The sequence below is a fragment of the Cebus imitator genome, unplaced genomic scaffold (genome assembly GCF_001604975.1).
Source record: "Cebus imitator isolate Cc_AM_T3 unplaced genomic scaffold, Cebus_imitator-1.0 Scaffold101, whole genome shotgun sequence".
NCBI classification, from domain to species: Eukaryota; Metazoa; Chordata; class Mammalia; order Primates; family Cebidae; genus Cebus; species Cebus imitator.
The window spans coordinates 910515-927589 of NW_016107416.1; the positions used below are offsets into that span (position 1 = coordinate 910515).

Sequence of the window (17075 nt, forward strand, 5' to 3'; positions counted from 1 at the left end):
TCAGCTGTTGCCCCTCAAGGGAGCCTCCAGGCCTTGGAGAGCCCTGGTCATAAATCATGGGTTTCAGGTTGTTGAGGAGACAGGGCTGGGGAAAGGGATGGGGGCAGCTGGGACGTGAAACTGGGGGAGAGCAAGGCTGGGCTTTAAGACTGCACGTCTGATTGACTGGACTCATTTGAGAAATGAGCATCACTGAAGCTCTGCTCCTCATCAGGGAATGGCGTCCAGAAAGCTGGCTTCAAGTGAGCATTCCTGCCCCAAACATCAGTTTTAGATGATGCCCCGTCCAATCCAGGCTGGACAGCCAGAAGCAGGTCCTGCTCCCCTCAGCTCCCAGGGCCTCTGAGGGCCTCTGGTTTCCACCCAGCCCAGCAGTGGCCTCCTGAATGAGGTGGCCCAAGTTACCCCGGCTGGCCCTGTCTCCTCAGGGGTACCGGGTCTCTCTCACTCCCTGAAGCAATGGGGGTGGAAGTGAGAGGAGGAGGAGGAGGAGGAGGAGGAGGAGGAAGAGGAGGAGGGCAGGCACTCGGCATCCTCAGTGTTTAGACATGTGGGGAGACGGATGGAGCGTGGGGGGCTGGGAGTGTATACACAGCTCTGCCTCTGTATATGTCTGAGGAGCACGCTGATAAAGTCCAGCGGGCAGGGCCGGCTTCACCGTCCCCTCCACATCATGCCTGCTACTGAGCTGGCATCCCAGAGCCCCACCCCTGCTGAGGTCTCCCTCCTTGGCTCAACCCCAGTCCCAGCTGGAACCCACATGCTGGCTGGGACTGGAGACCTCCTGCTGATCTCTGCCCCACTTTTGGGTCAGTGAGACCCAGGGAACTAAGAAAGGGACAGAGAAGAGAAACAGCTGAGGTGACCTCGCCTGCCAGTTGTAAAACCCCCTTGCTGGGAGAACCCTTGAGGTTGTCTTGCCCTTCATTTACATTGCACGGGAGGAATGAAGAGAGAGAAGGCAGCAAAGTGTCTGGCCAGAGTGCAGTGTGTTGCAACAGAGGCTCAGGGCTCCTAACCCCTGGCTGTGCATCCTCGTCATCAGCACCCAGGCTTGACATAAGCAGACGAATGCAAGCACAGTGAGGACCACAGGCCTGCGATCTCCTGTGGGCCTTGGCTCAGCCAGAGAAATCTCAGCCTGGATCTGTCAGGCCCAGCCTGGTGTCCTCTGCAGCTGTGGGTGGCATATACTGCCTATTGCTGTGCCCATTGTTTCACCCCAGCCAAGTGAGCAGTGGACAGCGGGGAAGATGCTGGGGTGGCCGGGGCCACAGTTGCACACTTGGGCTTCTCACACACAAGCTCTGTGCTCATCGAGGCCTTGGGAGGCCGAGGACAACTCCTGAAGAAAGGCAGCCTCCCCAGCCATGTGCACTGAGCACAGGCTGCCAGCATCATGTTGTCGTGGGGACTAGGCTGGGGCCCCGGGAAGGTAAAAAGGGAGGATAGTCAGGGAACCAGTCACAGGGGGTGTGGGGGAAAGAGTGACCACAGGAATTTCCACCTCAGAAAGGCCACTCCTCTGTAATGGCAGGGTCTTCCCAAGACACTACTGCCCAACTCTGCCAGTGGGGAAGCCACACTCTAGGGAGATTTCCACACGGAAGAGGTGCACTCACACTGTGGTGTAGTCACACTGTTCTAGCACATGTGGGCTCCTGAGGCAACGCGTCTGCACCCCCTCGTCAGTGTGTCCGTATACACGGACTCCATCCATGCCCCGCGTCTCCTCCCCTAGCTCAGGCCGACGTTGTCTCTTTCTTGGATGAGCACAATAGCTTCCTCTCTGGTCTTTCTGCCTTCACTCTTGCCTTCATCTCTTTTACTTTGCAGCAGCCACAGTGGTCTTTAAAATGTGTCAATTGAATAAATCTTTTCTATTATCAAAGCTCTCCAATGGCTTCCGTTTGCACTTAGAATAAAGCCCCCAGCTTCTCCCCAGGTCTAATCTGGGCTTGACCCCCTCTCCCACTTCATCTCCGGTCCCTCTCCTCCAGTATGTTCACACTACACTGGTCATAGCTCTGCTTCTCTAAGAAGCAGGTGCCCTCCTGCCCAGGATGTTCAAAATATCAGTGTCTCAGGGAGGAGTCTCCTGACTTCTTGAGCTGGTCAGGCTTCTCCCTTATTCCCTCTCTTAGCTTCATATACTTCTACTTATGGTTATTCTAACATAATTACATGACCAGGTATGCAACTGTTTCCTGGTTTTTTGTTTTTGTTTTTGTTTTTTCTGAGACAGAGTCTTGCTCTGTCACACAGGCTGGAATGCAGTGGCATGATCTTGGTTCACTGCAACCTCCGCCTCCCGGGTTCAAGCAATTCTCCTGTCTCAGCCTCCCAAGTGGCTGGGATTATAGGTGCATGCCACCACACCTAGCTAATGTTTGTATTTTTTAGTAGAAATAGGGTTTCACCATGTTGGCCAGGCTGGTCTCAAACTCCTGACCTTAAGATCCACCTGCCTCAGCCTCCCAAAGTGCTGGGATTGCAGACATGTGCCACCGCACCCCACCAACTGTTTGCTGTTTAATGCTTAGTTCTTTTGCTAGAATGTAAGCTCCATTAGGGCAGGAGCTATGTCTGACATGTTTTCCCTAAACCCCAATGTCTAGAATGGTGCCTGGCACATAACAGGTGTTTAACAAATATTTACTGAATGAATGAATGAGAAAATAAATATCTTATTTTTTGGAGGAAACAGTGCCCTCTGCTACCATCCCAGGGACTAGTCTGGTATCCTTGGAGGATGATGATATCTTTTTGGTAGATTAAAGCACTGTCTCCTATTAAATGCAAATATTCCAGAAAGGACATTAGGGGAATGAAAATCAAAGCTGCAATGAGGCCAAGCTCATGGCTGGCTCACGCCTATAATCCTAGTACTTTTGGGAGACCAAGGCAGGAAGATCACTTGAGACCAGGAGTTCAAGACCAGCCTGGGCAATGTAGCAAGACCCCATCTCTCTAACACACACACACACACACACACACACACTCTGAGATACCACTTTCACTAGGATGGCCAGAATCGAAAAGATGGGTAATAACATGTGGTGGCGAGGATGTGGAGAAATTGGAACCCTTATGTATTGCCGGTGGGAATGTAAAATAGTGTAGCTTCTTTGGAAAACAGTCTGGGAGTTCCTTAAAAAATGAAACATAGTCATGATGTGCTCCAGAAATTCCACTCCTAGGTGTATCCCCAAGAGACTGAAAACCTATGCCCACACAAAAACTTGTGCCCAAATATCCACAGAAACATTATTCGTAACAGCCAAAATGTGGAAAAATCCAAATGACCCAAGAACCCAAGCTTATGAGTGGATAAATAAAATGTGGCATGTCTACACGGTGAAATAGTATTTAACCATAAAAAGGAATGGAGTACTGGTGCACGCTACAACAGGGATGAACTTTGAAAACATTACGTTAAGTATAAGAAGACAGTCACAAAAGGCCACACATTGTATGACTCTATTTATATGATATGTCCAGAATTAGTGGTTGCCTCAGCTGGAGAGAGGGAGAAATGGGAATGGCTACTAGAGTGCATGGGGTTTCTTTTTGGGGTGACAAAAATGTTCTGAAATTAGCGGTGATGATTATATTACTTTGTGAATATAGTAAAAATCACTGAATTGTATACTTTAAAATGATGAATTTTATGGTATATAAGTTATAACTTAAAAATTAATTTAAAAAAGTGCCTGGAAGGGGTAAGCCCAGGAAGATTTGATAAACTGTTAGTGTCTTAGTGTGAGTTTATCAGAGCCCCTGCAGAGTGAGAGCAGCAGGGTAGGAGCCGCTGCTGTGGAGATGTGTCCCCTGCTGTCCACACTGCAGCTGCTTATCATCTTTGCTCATGGAGACAACTTCTGCCTGTCCTTCAAGACTCAGATTGAGTGTCTCTTCATCCATCGAGGCCCCTTTCCCTCTGGTAAATTGCCTACCTTCCTCTGAATTTGTTAGAAAAGACAGACTTTTAGAGTTCAGGTTTTAGTTTCCTGCCATCTGAGGGGCTTCCTTGGGGGCCAAGACTGTGACTCAGAGCTTGGAGCAAGATCTTGTTGAATAAGCGCTTGCTGAAAGAGTGACTGACATGAGTGTGCATCTGTGCGTGTGTGTGTTTTTAAACAGCCAGCCTTTTCAAGACTCCAGGTGAGGGACTGGCCCAGAGGCCTCTCCACGGCTTCCATGGTCCTATGACACCCCAGGTCAAAACTGCCTGTCCTGTGGGGCAAAGCCTGACATCAGGTACAGCCACCTCAGGACATTCCCAAGCTGCCTTTCACCTGAGATGAGGCATCTGTTTCTCTAGCTCAGAAGTGGGTTGGACCAAACCGACTATTGTCTTAGTACCACAAACTTCCTGCAACTCCTCCTGCCTGCCAGCTCAGGAAGGAGGGGACCTCTTGAGAACTGGCAGAGCTCTGACTACAAGGAAGGCCTAGTCTGATCTGAGGAAGGAGCCCTGGGCTCCACCCAAACAGAGCAGTAGCCACCCAAGAGCCGAGGCGATGCCCCGATGGCCTCCCTGTGCCCTCTTCTGGCTGCCCCATCCCTATAGCCCTGGCTTCCCTTTGGCCTGGGCGGGCCAAACCAACCCACCTTGGGATGAGTCAGAGGGGGCAGACCACAGGGTGTGGTTGCTGCAGGTCTCATAGGTTCCGTGGATAAACAAGGAGCTTCAGCATCTCTGCCTGGGAAAATATCCACAGCAGGGGCCTCCTGGTCCCCAGCAGTGGCCCTGTTCACCTCTCCCCATCAAGAGTAGGCTCTTGCCTGCCACGGACTGCATGAGGCAGCAGAAGTGGTGTGGTGTGGTGTGGTGTGGCGTGTGTGCATGTGTGTGTGCGTGTACTGGTTAGGTGCACAGTATGTCAGCCTCAACATCAAACTCAAATCCCAGAATTTTAGAGGGACAGGGGCTTAAAGATCATCTAGTTCAGCTCCACAATGGGAAAACTGAAGATGGGGATGGGTGAAGTGACTTACTCAGGGCTGCATGACATGGAGCCTGGATGACACCAAATCTCCATACTCTTTCCCCTGCTCTGCCTTGCCGCTCCCCCGGAGGATCAAGAGGCAAGAAGGCTGTGAGCAGCTGAGATTCCAGATATGCCCTCAGTGCTCAGCCCAAAGCCTGCACTGTCTGGTCCCTAAACTGATCAGAGCACAGCCCGCTAAGGGCTGACAGGAATCCATGAATGGGACAGGACTATGGCTTATCTGAAGGGTCTCACCATTTCTGGCCACAGGCCCCAAGCCCTGTGCAAGAGAGAGGGCACTCCTGTGCTTTTCTGCATGGCAGCCACTCCCGCTTCCTCTGCTAACAGCACCCCTCTACGGAAGTGCTTTTCCGTGGAGTTCTGGCCAGGCCGTCACTCACGGTGCTCTGCCTCTCAGTAGCCCCTGTGCACACACAGACAGGCCAGGCAAAGATGGTCCCCACCCTCCCAGCACAGCGACTGGTCACGTGAGCCACATGACCTGGCAGGGTCAGTCAGAATCCATGCTTGTGACTGTACGTATGGACACAGAGACAAAGCTATGTTTTTTCTCCGGGTGGCAGAGCTCTGACTATAAGGAGCCGGGATGTGGTAGGTCTGGAACTGTCTGAGGCCATGGCCTCCTCTTCCCACCTCACTCCCCAAACACGGAGAGGCCCATTTTACAGTAGGAAAGAATGAGGCCAATACATAGTGAGAGACACTGTCTTGACCCATCCTGTGAGTTCTTGGACGTTTCCTCTGAGTTCTTAGATTCTGTCATGCCTGGAGCCAGTTCCACTTCTGAACTTAGCAGCTTTATAAGCCAATAAATAAATCCCTTAAGATAGGTTTAAGTTAATTCTCATCAAGAAAGTCTTGACTAATGAAATAGGAAGCCCCAAATCCAAAGCGGATCCGAGAATGTCTGACCACTATGGCAGACGTGGCAAGTGCTAGACTCCAGACCAGCCCACTTTCCCAAACTTGGGATAGGTTGAGAGAAGTCGGAGCTCAGACACCCCCACTGCTATCATGTCCAGGCTGGGCCATCGAGGAGGCAGTAAAGACCTTGGAGCAGGTTAGAAGTTCTCTTATGTAATATCTATCAGGCACCCACTGTGAGCCAGGTGCTGTGCTAGGCCCTGAGGCTAGGGTGGTAGACAGACTAGACATAGCCCCATGGAGCTCAAAGGCTAAGTGTTTGCCAACTACTTTTACATGGTACAGCTCTATCATTAACTAGGTGTTTGACTCCTGGTGAAATATGTAACCTCTCCGAGCTTCTCATTATTTATAAAATATGTCCTGGCTTTGAGTATGGGTTCATGGGATAATGTGGAGCTTGGCTCAACAAATACTACGATTGTAACTTCCAGGAGAAAGCATCCTCCCTGTTCTCCCATTCCTGGGCTCACAGATTCACTGGGGTGGCCACATCCACAGAGAAAGTTCAGCAACAGCATGAGAGTTGAAGGCTAATGAAAGGCTAGAATCCAAGAGATGCCATCAGACTATGGTTGGCCAAGGAGTGGCCCAGGAGAGGAGCCCTAGCTGGGAGAGACGTTGTAGTGGGTTGGGATGGTCCAGGAGGAAGGCTGCTTGGGAGAGATGGCATAGGAGCAAGAGTAAGAATGGAATGGACAGGGGACTGATGGAAGTCAGGTTGGGAAGATCACTTAGGCCAGGGTGGTGAGAACAAAGCCCCCGTTCTGTGGTTCTGTGGGGTGGGGAACATGACAGGATAAAAGCACCTTAGGAGGCTGCTGCCCTGGTTCAGGTGACTAGGGATAAAGCCTGAGCCAGTTTTACCCTTGAGGGATAGTTAGAGGAGCAGAAGAGGCAGACATGAGAAAGATCCAGAAAGAAGACTGGCAAGGACATGGAGACTCAGATATATTAGACACAGTGGCAAGGGAGACCAAGGAGCCCAAGGGGCTGGGAGGATGGGGTGTCCCTCACCAGTACAGGACAGTCTGGGTCTGTACTAGGTTTTTGTCTGGGGGCCACAGGGCACAGTGTGTTCCATGTCATCTTTTGGACCATGCTGGGCGTATTGGAAGGCTGTCTGGTGGAAATAGAGGCAGGTAATGACAGATACAGGATTAGATCCTGTGACAGGCAGGACTGGAAGTAAACCCCAATAAATAGGTAGCCAAATGGCATACTCTGTGTGTGTTGGGAGGAGGAGGGCGATCTGTAGGTACTCAGTCCAGAGGGGAGGGGGCACTGTCTGAGGACAGGCAACTTTGGCAGAGAGGACAGGCAATTTCCCAGCCAAGGGAAAGAACCAGGGCCTGAGAGGGCAGCACAGCAGGAAGGCAGCCTCTACCCTGAGGCTCGGCCTGCCACTGTCCAGACGAGAAGGTAAGAGGTGCTGTGAGGTCCTGACCTTGCAAGACTTGAAGGAATGGGGATGGCCTGTGGGGGAGGAGTTTGTCCTCCCTGAACAGAGGCTGCCACCAGGGGCCCCATGCATCCAAGCTGCCCACCCATGGCCCAGTGGAGAGGGCTGCCAGTGCTCAGGGGCCCAGCAAAGCAGCAGGCAACAGGCAGTCAGCTTGCGCACACCCCGGGCCTGCCTCTCTCTGCAGCCCCGCTCCTGGCAGCCCAGCCTCCTATAATTGCCTTCTAAAAATATCCTTCCCCCCACCCCCCACCTCTTGATTTCAAAATATTTGGTTTTCAGGGTATTTAAAATGAGAGCTGGCGGCTCTTCCAGGCCCAGATAACAAAGCTAAACATTTATGCTTCCACTGCATTTCTCTGAATCGGCTGAGATCTAGGGCTTGATATGGCACCAGCAGGAGGGAGGGGAGCTGAGTGCGAGAGGGATCACGTGCAGGGCCCGAGGGCTGGGGGGCCACTGGCCTGCCCTGCAAATCCTTCTAGGACCCTTCCCTCTGTCGGGGCCCACCTACCGCTGTTGACGTAAAGCCGGCCCCGGACGGTGTCCTTCCCCAGGATGTTCTCAGCCTCGCAGACATACTCCCCAGCGTCCTCCACCTTCACCTTGTTGAACTGTAGTCGTGAGTTCTTTCTGGTTAGGGAGGGGATAAGAGGGGGAAAGGCATGAGCCAGGGCCGGCTGTGGCTCCCCAGCGGTCACCCAGCGGTCGCCTCTCCACAGAGCCACAATGGCTCTGCAGCTTAGATGGGAAGGAGATTCCCTCCGCCCAGCCATTTCTGGAGTCCAGGTGGAGCAGGGAGTCTTTGCAGCTGCAGGGAGCCCTGAGCCCTCCGGACAACACAGGGCAGGACTAGGGGTGCGTACATGTCCTAAATCTATGATCCCTCATATCCACTCTTCTACGGCTGGACCATGGTTGTAACATTCTTCTGTGGGGGTAAAGCCAGGCCCCCTGTAGGAAGTCACATGGCCACCTCCCTCATTCCCAGCTGCCTCCACCTCCCCTGGGAAGTGGCAGCCTGTCATTCTGGGTATGCAAGGCCTGTTCCCAGATACCCGGGAGGGCAGCTGTCCTGACAGATTCCCATTGCAATGGTGCCCAGACTCCCGATGCAAACCTGGGGCTCTCCCTTTTTCTCAAAATCAGCCCTGCCACTAAGGGGCACTCTGTGGCTTCTCCAAGGGGGTTTTGTTTCATTCATTCATTCAGCAAATGTTTACTGAGCACCTTCTGTGTGCCAGGAGCTTGTATACCTTGGGGAACAAAAAGATCCTGAACTTGATCTTCAGGGTCAACCTGAGTGTTCTCTTCTTACAGAAGGGAAAACTGAGTCCTAGAGGAACTTCCTGATTTGCCCAAGGGCACTCAGCAAGGCAAAGGCAGAGGTATGCCAGGAGCTGCAGTTCATGAGGACATGGGCTATCTCTGGAAGCTGGGGCTAGCCCTGAAGCTTTGCACCTAGTCCTTGCATGCTAAGAACTGTGTGGCCAGGCCTGGGCGGATCCCCCCAGTGCTGTGACTCCAGGGCACCTGGCCCTGGTCCCCCTCTTCTTTCTGAAGCCCCAGCCAAACCTCTCCTTCTACCTCAGAGTTTCCTTGCACCTACCCCAGGGTGCTTAGGCTCTGCAAGGGTCTGTTCACAGCCCTCACCCCTCCCTCTGCCTCCAGGGGCCAGCATGGGCTCTGGATAAAACCTGGGACCCCAGCCCGGCCCCAGGAGGAAGCAAGAAGTAACATGGTTATTTCTGTACATGGTATGATCTCCTCCTCTTTTTAGTGCTGAATTAAAAGCCACATTTCCAGACTATGTGTAGAGGGCTGGAGAATTGGGGGCACATGAGGGAGGGCAGTAGAGGTGTCACTGCCCTGAGCCTAGGGGGTGTAAAGCTGAGCTATGGAGCTGATGGGGTAAGGAGGCCACGGGGAGGCCAGCAGAGAGGCTGGGCCAGGGTCAAGGAGATGCAAAGTGGCCCACGATTCCTACCTGGGCTGTCTCCACCTCTGAGGGGAGCCTCTTCCCAGGCATCCTTACCCCCAGATCCTCCAAACAAGGGTGCTACAAGGTTGTCTTGTCTACAGATCCTATTGCATGGCGATGTCCCTGCTGATGCTATGGTGACAGCTGCATAACTATACCATATCCTTCCTGGCTCAAGCTGGTCTCTGTCTCCTTGGCCTGGTGCCGGCCCACAACCCTCTTCTGTCAATTACAGTTTGTTCCCTTCATTAAACAGAACCCTGGAGGCCCCTCTGACTAAGACAGCATCTCTTTCCCTGCTCCAGCCAAATTAGATGCCACAAACTCCAGCTTCCCTAGGGTATGGCTTCTCTCACTTCCCAGTACACTGACCAGATTAGCAGGGAAGGGGTATCGCCTAAGGGTCTGGGGGTGGAGGTGTTGATGCACAAGGGACTCAGAGCCTTGTCACCCACTATGGAATTCAGAGGTGCTTCCCTTATACAGCATCATATGTAGCAGGATGTGACAGAATTTTAAGGAAGAACTCCCCACATGCAGGCATGTGGCACCAGGTACGGTGGGATGAGGATAGGCAGGTTGTAGAAGGTAGGCACAGGGCTCCGGGAGAACCCATTCCCTCTGAGGAACAATAAAGAGGTGGGGGACGGGAGACAATGACCCTGAGGCTTGCTGCAGGTGTCCTGGTTTAGCAGCTGTCTGATGGTTTCACTGAAGCAGGCCCTGGAGATGCACATGGGGCTCTGGGTCAGGGCTGAAGGGTGGGGCTCTGTGGGTTTCTCAGGCCCTGCGGGAGCTGGAATCACCACCTTCTCCCTCCTCATTCTCAGCTCCAGGCGGAAGCCTGAGGATTCGGAGGCAGGCCGGGTGCTGTGCTCTGCTCCTGCTGCTCCATCACACGCTGACTCAGGTTTGCCCCGAGATGGTGACCACGCCCCCCCACCTCCCCAGCTGGTTCTCTGCTGGCAGGGACGAGATCTGGGCAGCTATGTCCTCTACATTTTCCTCAGCGCCTCCCCACCGCCCCTGCCTGCTCAAGGGGCCTGTTCCAGCCTGCCCCTCATAAACAAGGGAACATGCAGCTCTGCAGGGGAAGGCCCCGTGCCCAGGGCTTGGGGTGGCAGTTTTCTCCTGGCACAGGAAGGCTTGGGTGAGCTGTCTCAGTGCAGTGGGCACAGAGACAGACAGCACTCACTGAGGAGGGGGTCTCTGCAGGCCATCAGAGATGCCCTGACAGAGCGCGACCTAGGCAGGGAGAGTGCCAGGAGGCAGGGGAGCCAGCTGCTGTGTGGGTGGACAGGACAGAGAACATTTTGTCAGAAAGCAGACTCCTGCTACTGCCCCGGCCCCTCTACTAGGTGAGGTGTGCAGTGTAGGATGGGTAGCGTGTGCAGGTGGCAGTTCTCACTAAGTCATTCCTAGGGCACCTTGGTTGCAGGGAGTCAGAGGTTCCCTATCACGGCCCACTCCTCCAGCACTCACAACTCACTGCCAAGAGCCCAGGGCAGGACAGGGAGATCAAGGAAGTTTCTGGATGCAGCAAATGGGGCAGGGCCTTGAAAGGTAGGGGGCAGGGGGCACACTTTAGACTCTTAGGGGTCCATAATACCCAGGAGAAGACCAGGCCCTATTTCTGGATGGGGTAACCCATTTGTCAGATGAAACTGAGGCTTAACCAGCATAGTCACTGGTTCAGAAGGCTAAGACCATCCAAAGGGCCTGCTGCCCAGTCCCAGTGGGACTCTACACCCAGGAGAGGAGCACTGCTACCCCTGCCAGATTCTCATCAATTCAGCCCTCAGTGCAGAGCTCTGCTAGGCCCTATAGGGGAGAAGGGGGTGTCTGGGTGTAGGGCTCCAGGCTTTGAGGCTCTCTCATGTTGGAAGGAGAGAGAGATCCCTCCACAAAGCAATGAAGCAACGTTTAAGGCACCATGGGAGGAGACAATGAGAGCTGCCTGGAGGGCTTAGGAAGGTGTCCCAGAGATATGACATTTAAGCCAGGCCTTGGAGAGCCTTGCCAGGGACAAGCGAGGGGAGGAGAGCTGCCAGCATAGGGAACAGCCTGGGCCATGAAAGGAAAGACCAGCAGCTGGGAGTTCAGCAGTTCAGGAAACAGCAGAGCAGTGACTTGTAGGCCAGGAATAGGAGTCGGAAGAGCCCCAAGGCTGTACCTGGCACGCAGTAGGCTCTCAAGCTCTGTCTTGAATGGATGATTGAATAGATGTTCATGTTAGAAAGATCATTTCCCATCAGGCACTCACAGTGGTCAGTGACTGTGGACCTCTAGAATTACAAGGAAACTGGGTACATAAGCTACACTTTTTTCTTGAAGAAAGGGATGAGGCTTCTACCAGATTCTATAGTAGAAGCTGGATTAGAGACTCATGAAGGTAAGGACCATGTCTGTTTCGTTCACTGACATATCCTGAGCCTCTAGCAGGGTGCCTGGCACATAGTTGATACTCCATACAGATACGTTGATTCAGAAATGAATTCTCAAAGGGGTCTGTGGTTCAGAAAAGGTGGGGAGTGGCCGAGAGTGGGACAGAGGAGGAAAGGAGGCTAGAGGCAAGGAGACCAGATAAGAAATGTGCAGGCAGGGAAAGAGGAGTGACCCCCTGCGCAGACAAGGGGTCAAGGGTTGAGCATCAGGGAGCCTGGTTGAGCTACAGATGAGAGGAAAACACGGGAGGGAGAGAAAGGACTAGAGTGGGTAGGAGAGAGGCCAGATGGAGCATTCAGAATTGGAAATGTCTGTGGGGCATCTCAGGTGTGGCACCTACTGTCTCCCCTGCAGCACGGGTCTGGAACTCAGGTGAAAAAGCCATCATGTCTGAGATGGAGACTTGGGGTCTCAGATTCTTAAAGCAACAGGAGAAGGTGAAATCATCCACAGGTGGAAAGGGAGAAAAGCAGAGTGAGGCCCAAAGCTCAGGAAAGTTCCAGCATTGACGGCAACTAAGAGACAGTGTCCAGACTCACAGCAGGACCAGGAGGAGCACCACAGAACCAGGGGAGCGGGTGTTCCCATGCCGAGGCTGCTGAGAGCCTTGGAGGCCTGAGCCAGGGAGCGTGGAGATAACCGGGGTTTCTCCAGGGCCACAGCCATCGAGAGGTTGGGCATGTACTCAAAAGGTGGATTCCAGCAGGGCAAAGAGTGGGTGGAGGACGAGAGAGTGTGCAGTCAGTGGGCACGAGGCTAGCTCCTTTAGTGACTTCCTGTGGTGGTGGAGGCCGGAAATGAGATGCAGCAACCGCTGGAGGGCCAGGAGAGCAGCGGCGTGGAGAAAGAGCATTTGAGAAAAAAAGCCATGGGTGTGGGTTTGTTGGTAGGGAGAGAAAGCTGAAGTTACCAGAGAAAGGAGTGAGTTGGTAGTACCCGGGCTCTGTGGGTATGTGTTTCTGTGTGTGGGAATGTGTGGGAGAGAGGGTGAGTGTGAGTGTGGGCCACTAGGTAGGGTGGGATGAGGATAGGCAGGTTGTGGACATGTTTGGGAGTCATGAGGAGGGAAAGGGGAGCTCTCCCGACTTCCATCACCGCAGTGAAGTAGGGGAGAAGCCATCTTCTAGAAAGAGGGTAGGAGGGAGATGGGACCCAATCGCCCCAGCTCCAAGAAGCCTGCTCATTCGCTCCAGCTTGGAGCCAGCCTTGGAAGGACAGTGAGAAGGGGTGGGGTGGTCTCAGAAGGTGAGCTGGGTGGGCAGCCTGAGCTTCTTGCCAGTGCTGTAGAATAGGGACACACAGAACTCCCGACTTGCGCTGGTCATGGCAAGTTCCTTAGGAAGCGGCATTCTTTCACCCACAAACCTTTGATCTAAGCCAAACCCTTCCTTAATTACATTCTGTTTTCTGCCAGGATCATTTTCTAGAGTGATCAGTTCTACTTCTGTTCCCCACTCTTGCAAGGAGAATCAGAGAACTGGAAGCAACTCCCAGTCCCCTGATTCCCTCATCCTCTTTTCCAGGTTCCAGAGTCTAAGGGCCAGAGGCAGGGCCACGGCAAGCCCAAGCAGCCGGCCCAGCCCGGGCCTTCTACCACTTTTTGTTGTGGGTAGGCTGGTGTGCTCTAAAACCATCCTAATTTGCATTTTGTGTGTGTGGTGAGGTGGTGAGGAGGAAAATGACAGCCAGTAAGGGAGTGGCTGTAAGCTACTCTGGGAGGGGTGCAGAAAAGCCTTGGGAGTTCCTCAGTCAGAGAGGGAAGGCCTAGGTCCCTGGAGCCAACAGAGCAGACATCAGGTAGAATGCCTGCTTCTACCTGGCAGGCAGGGGTTTTTCATCTTGCTTCTCTTTGAGAGGCAGGAGAGAGGTGGTGGGCTGCCTTGGATGATCAGATTCTCTGGTGCCAGAAGCCCCCTGCCTGACCAACCCAAAAAGGAAGACAGGCCATCTCTCACAGCCTGGAGACTCAGGGAACTTCTCTGATTCACTTCCCTGGAGCACTGATTCATGATTAAAGACAATTCTCATGTTTCAGGGGAAAACCGTCTGAAGAACAGAGTTCTCCAACACCAATCAAAGTGTTGATCCCTTTCCCCTTACCTAGCTCTCTGACAAGTGACAGCTCGCTAAGCTGAGAAACCAGCCCATTACGTGTGACCTCCCAGAGGCATTCTGGAGTCAGGGTCTTTTATCAATGATGGGGCTTTCCGACACTGCAGCAGGTCTTTCGAGAAGTTTTAGGGATGAGCAGGGACTTACACTGATAGAGCTGACTGTGACAATCAAATTGCCTTCAACTATCCAGAGAAGCTAATGGCTTAATTCTTGCCTGTGGTCTTCAAGACCCTGGGCCACCATGACCAGAGGGTCCCCGAGTTGCAGGAAGAAGGCTGGGAGTGGCAAGGAAGGGGAGTCAAGAGAGAGGCTGGGACTGGCTCTACGGGTGAGACTGAGGGCACAGCCCTGCCCTGCTCAGGCCCCCCACCTCAAGAGGAGGAAGGGCAGCTGGTTGGATGAAAGACAGGCTGGATATTGCTCACCTGCCGTTGCCATATTTGATGCGAATGTCTCGGCTGCGGTTGAGCTCCTTGCCATCCTTGAACCAACGGTAGGAAGGCTGGGGATTACCAGCTGCTGCCTCACACTTCAGCGACTGCTTCTCACCCACCTGTCCCGTCTGGCTCTTCATCTTCTTCAGCTTGGGCCGGGTGGCTGTGGGGTACAAGGCAGGTAGGTGAGCATGGTGGCGGTAGGGGCAGTGCCAAGCAGGAGTAGCGGAGAGTAAGGACCACTGTCTTTGGGCTGGAACTGGGGAAGGAGGGGGTGATCCTGAGAGCCACCCCTCCTGGTGTCATTTCCTAGTTCAATTCAATAAACATTTACAGTGAGCCTGTGATGACATCGATGTAGTTATAACTTGCAGAGTTTCCTTCATGCCTTGAATGGTATGAAGCTTTATATTAGCTTATGAAATCTTCACAATAACCCCATGATTAAACCCACTCACAGATGGGGAAACAGAGGCTTAGAATGGTGAAGTTACTTCCCTAAGGGCAGATGATGGAACTGGGATTCAAACCCAGATCTTGACGTCGGCACTCAGGATTAAAAATCATGGGTAACAAGCCATGGGGACCGCACTGGTGGGCTCAGGCCCAATCACGGATGCAAAGCTGCAAATGCCAAGCTGATTAAATACCATTCTGCTTCCACACGCCCCAGTCTCCCATGTTTTACTTCCTTGCTCCTCTCCTCACCAAAACACACACACACACACACACACACACACACACACACACACACAGACACACGAGAAAGTACTCTGTTCTCAGGAAGGTGAGGCCAAACCAGTGCTCACTGCTGAGGTGTATAATAATTATTTCCAGTGGGATAGTCCCTTACAGGATACACAAAGCCTTCATGCAGGCTCTCGTTTGGTCCCTGAGCTCTGTGAGGTAGTGTCATACTGACACTGACGGTGCAGATGAGACTCAGAGAGGTGAAGAAACTTGCCAGAAGCCACATAGCCAGGCAGCCACAGAGCTGGGAGCAAAGCTCAGGTATCAGGATTTGCCATGTGTCAGGCTAGTAGCAGAATGGTGTCTGATTTTGTGGTCTCTTCTCTCTCTGTGAGGTGGTTAAAAGCCTTCCAGTAGCAGAAGAGAAGGTCTATTGGAGCCAGGGAGTTGCCTGGGAACTGACTGGCCCTTTCCCTGCAGCTCAGAGTGCTGACAGTGGGCCAGAGCTGGCTCTGGAGAAGGGCAGGCAGGAGGACCCGGCTAGAACAGGGTCCCCTCATTGAACTTAACCCTGAGCTGCTGCATATACGCAGGGAGTAGATAAGAGGGGTACAGGGCACAGAGGAAGCACAGAAAGGAAGACTTTAAAAATGTATGATGTAGGCTTATGCAATAATTCTCATAAAATAATTTTGTTCATTTTAGAAAATTAAAAAATACAGAGGGATGAAAAAAGAAGAAACCAAAACCATCCCTTGTCTCCATACTCATAAACAACACCTCCCCCATTTGTAAACAAAATGGAATCAATGCCATTTGTGGATAATAATAACAATAATAGCTAACCTTTCTTAAGTTCTATGTGCCAGGCTCTATGTATTCTTTCATTTAATGAAACAATGTAACCCTTTTGCCTGGCTGTTAAATATTAATAATAGCATTTCCCAAACTGAATTCTATAAGCAGGAGTATCTGGAGAGATGAAAACAGGTATTACTTGAGAAGAGGGTTCCATGGGAAAATGGGTTTGGCGAACATGTGGGTTAAACATAGTTAAAGAAGTATCTTTGGTCGGGTACAGTGGCTCACGCCTGTAATCCTAGCACTTGGGAAGCCGAGGAGGGTGGATCACAAGGTCAGGAGTTCGAGACCAGCCTGACCAACATGGTGAAACCCCGTCTCTATTAAAAATACAAAAATTAGCCAGGCATAGTGGCATACGCCTGCAATCCCAGCTACTCAGGAGGCTGAGGCAGGAGAATTGCTTGAACCCAGGAGGCAGAGGTTGCAGGGAGCTGAGATTGTGCCACTACACTCCAGCCTGGGCAACAGAGTGAGACTCCATCTCAAAAAAAAAAAAAGAAGTATCTTTATTAACTTCAGTATCGTTCTTTAAGTGAGGGTTTTGAAGCCTTTTTCTTGGAACTCTTACTAGCATTTCAAGGAAATAAAGTTATGTGGAACAAATTCTATAACATAACTTATACGTGTATTTATTTGTATATGTATATATTTTGACAATGATTCTATTGAATATACATACATATATCTTGATAGACATCAACATGATTCAAAATTCAAGAAGTGAAAGGGTTCTATGGCTTAGAAAACATGTCTCTCTCTAACTTCTGGCCACAACCACACAGTTGTCTTTCTAGGAGACAATTAATCTTATCAGATCCTTTGACCTCCTTTCAGAAATCTTTTATGCATATACAAATCCACCCTCCCCCTGAATATTCACACACCATTTTTCTTACAGCATCATTTTTCATGGTTGCATAATGTTCCTCTATGGGTGCATCATAATTTATGTAACTGATTCCTGTGTGGAACATACAGCATGCCCCCCTCCACCTTCCCATTACAGACAACCCCAAAACAACATCCTTGCAGCTTTATCTCTGCACACACCCCACGTACACTGCTGTACGGGGCAGCAGGGCTCTAGACTCAGGCTGCCTGTGTTTCAATCCAGACTTTGCTACTTGTTAAATTTGTGTCCTCAA

At 51.9% G+C, this 17075-nt stretch overlaps 1 protein-coding gene across 3 annotated transcripts in view; it reads right to left on the reverse strand.

Annotated features, from left to right (window-relative positions):
• Nucleotides 1-17075, reverse strand: part of NRG2 (neuregulin 2) — a 187295-nt gene that overhangs the window by 26583 nt on the left and 143637 nt on the right. For all 3 annotated transcript variants that reach the window (XM_037741409.1, XM_017536744.2, XM_017536745.2), the window contains exons 2-3: nt 14368-14539; nt 7916-8034 (exon numbers count right to left, since the gene is read on the reverse strand). In XM_037741409.1, coding sequence (XP_037597337.1) covers nt 7916-8034; nt 14368-14539 — 291 coding nt within the window. The remainder of the gene's footprint in view (nt 1-7915; nt 8035-14367; nt 14540-17075) is intronic.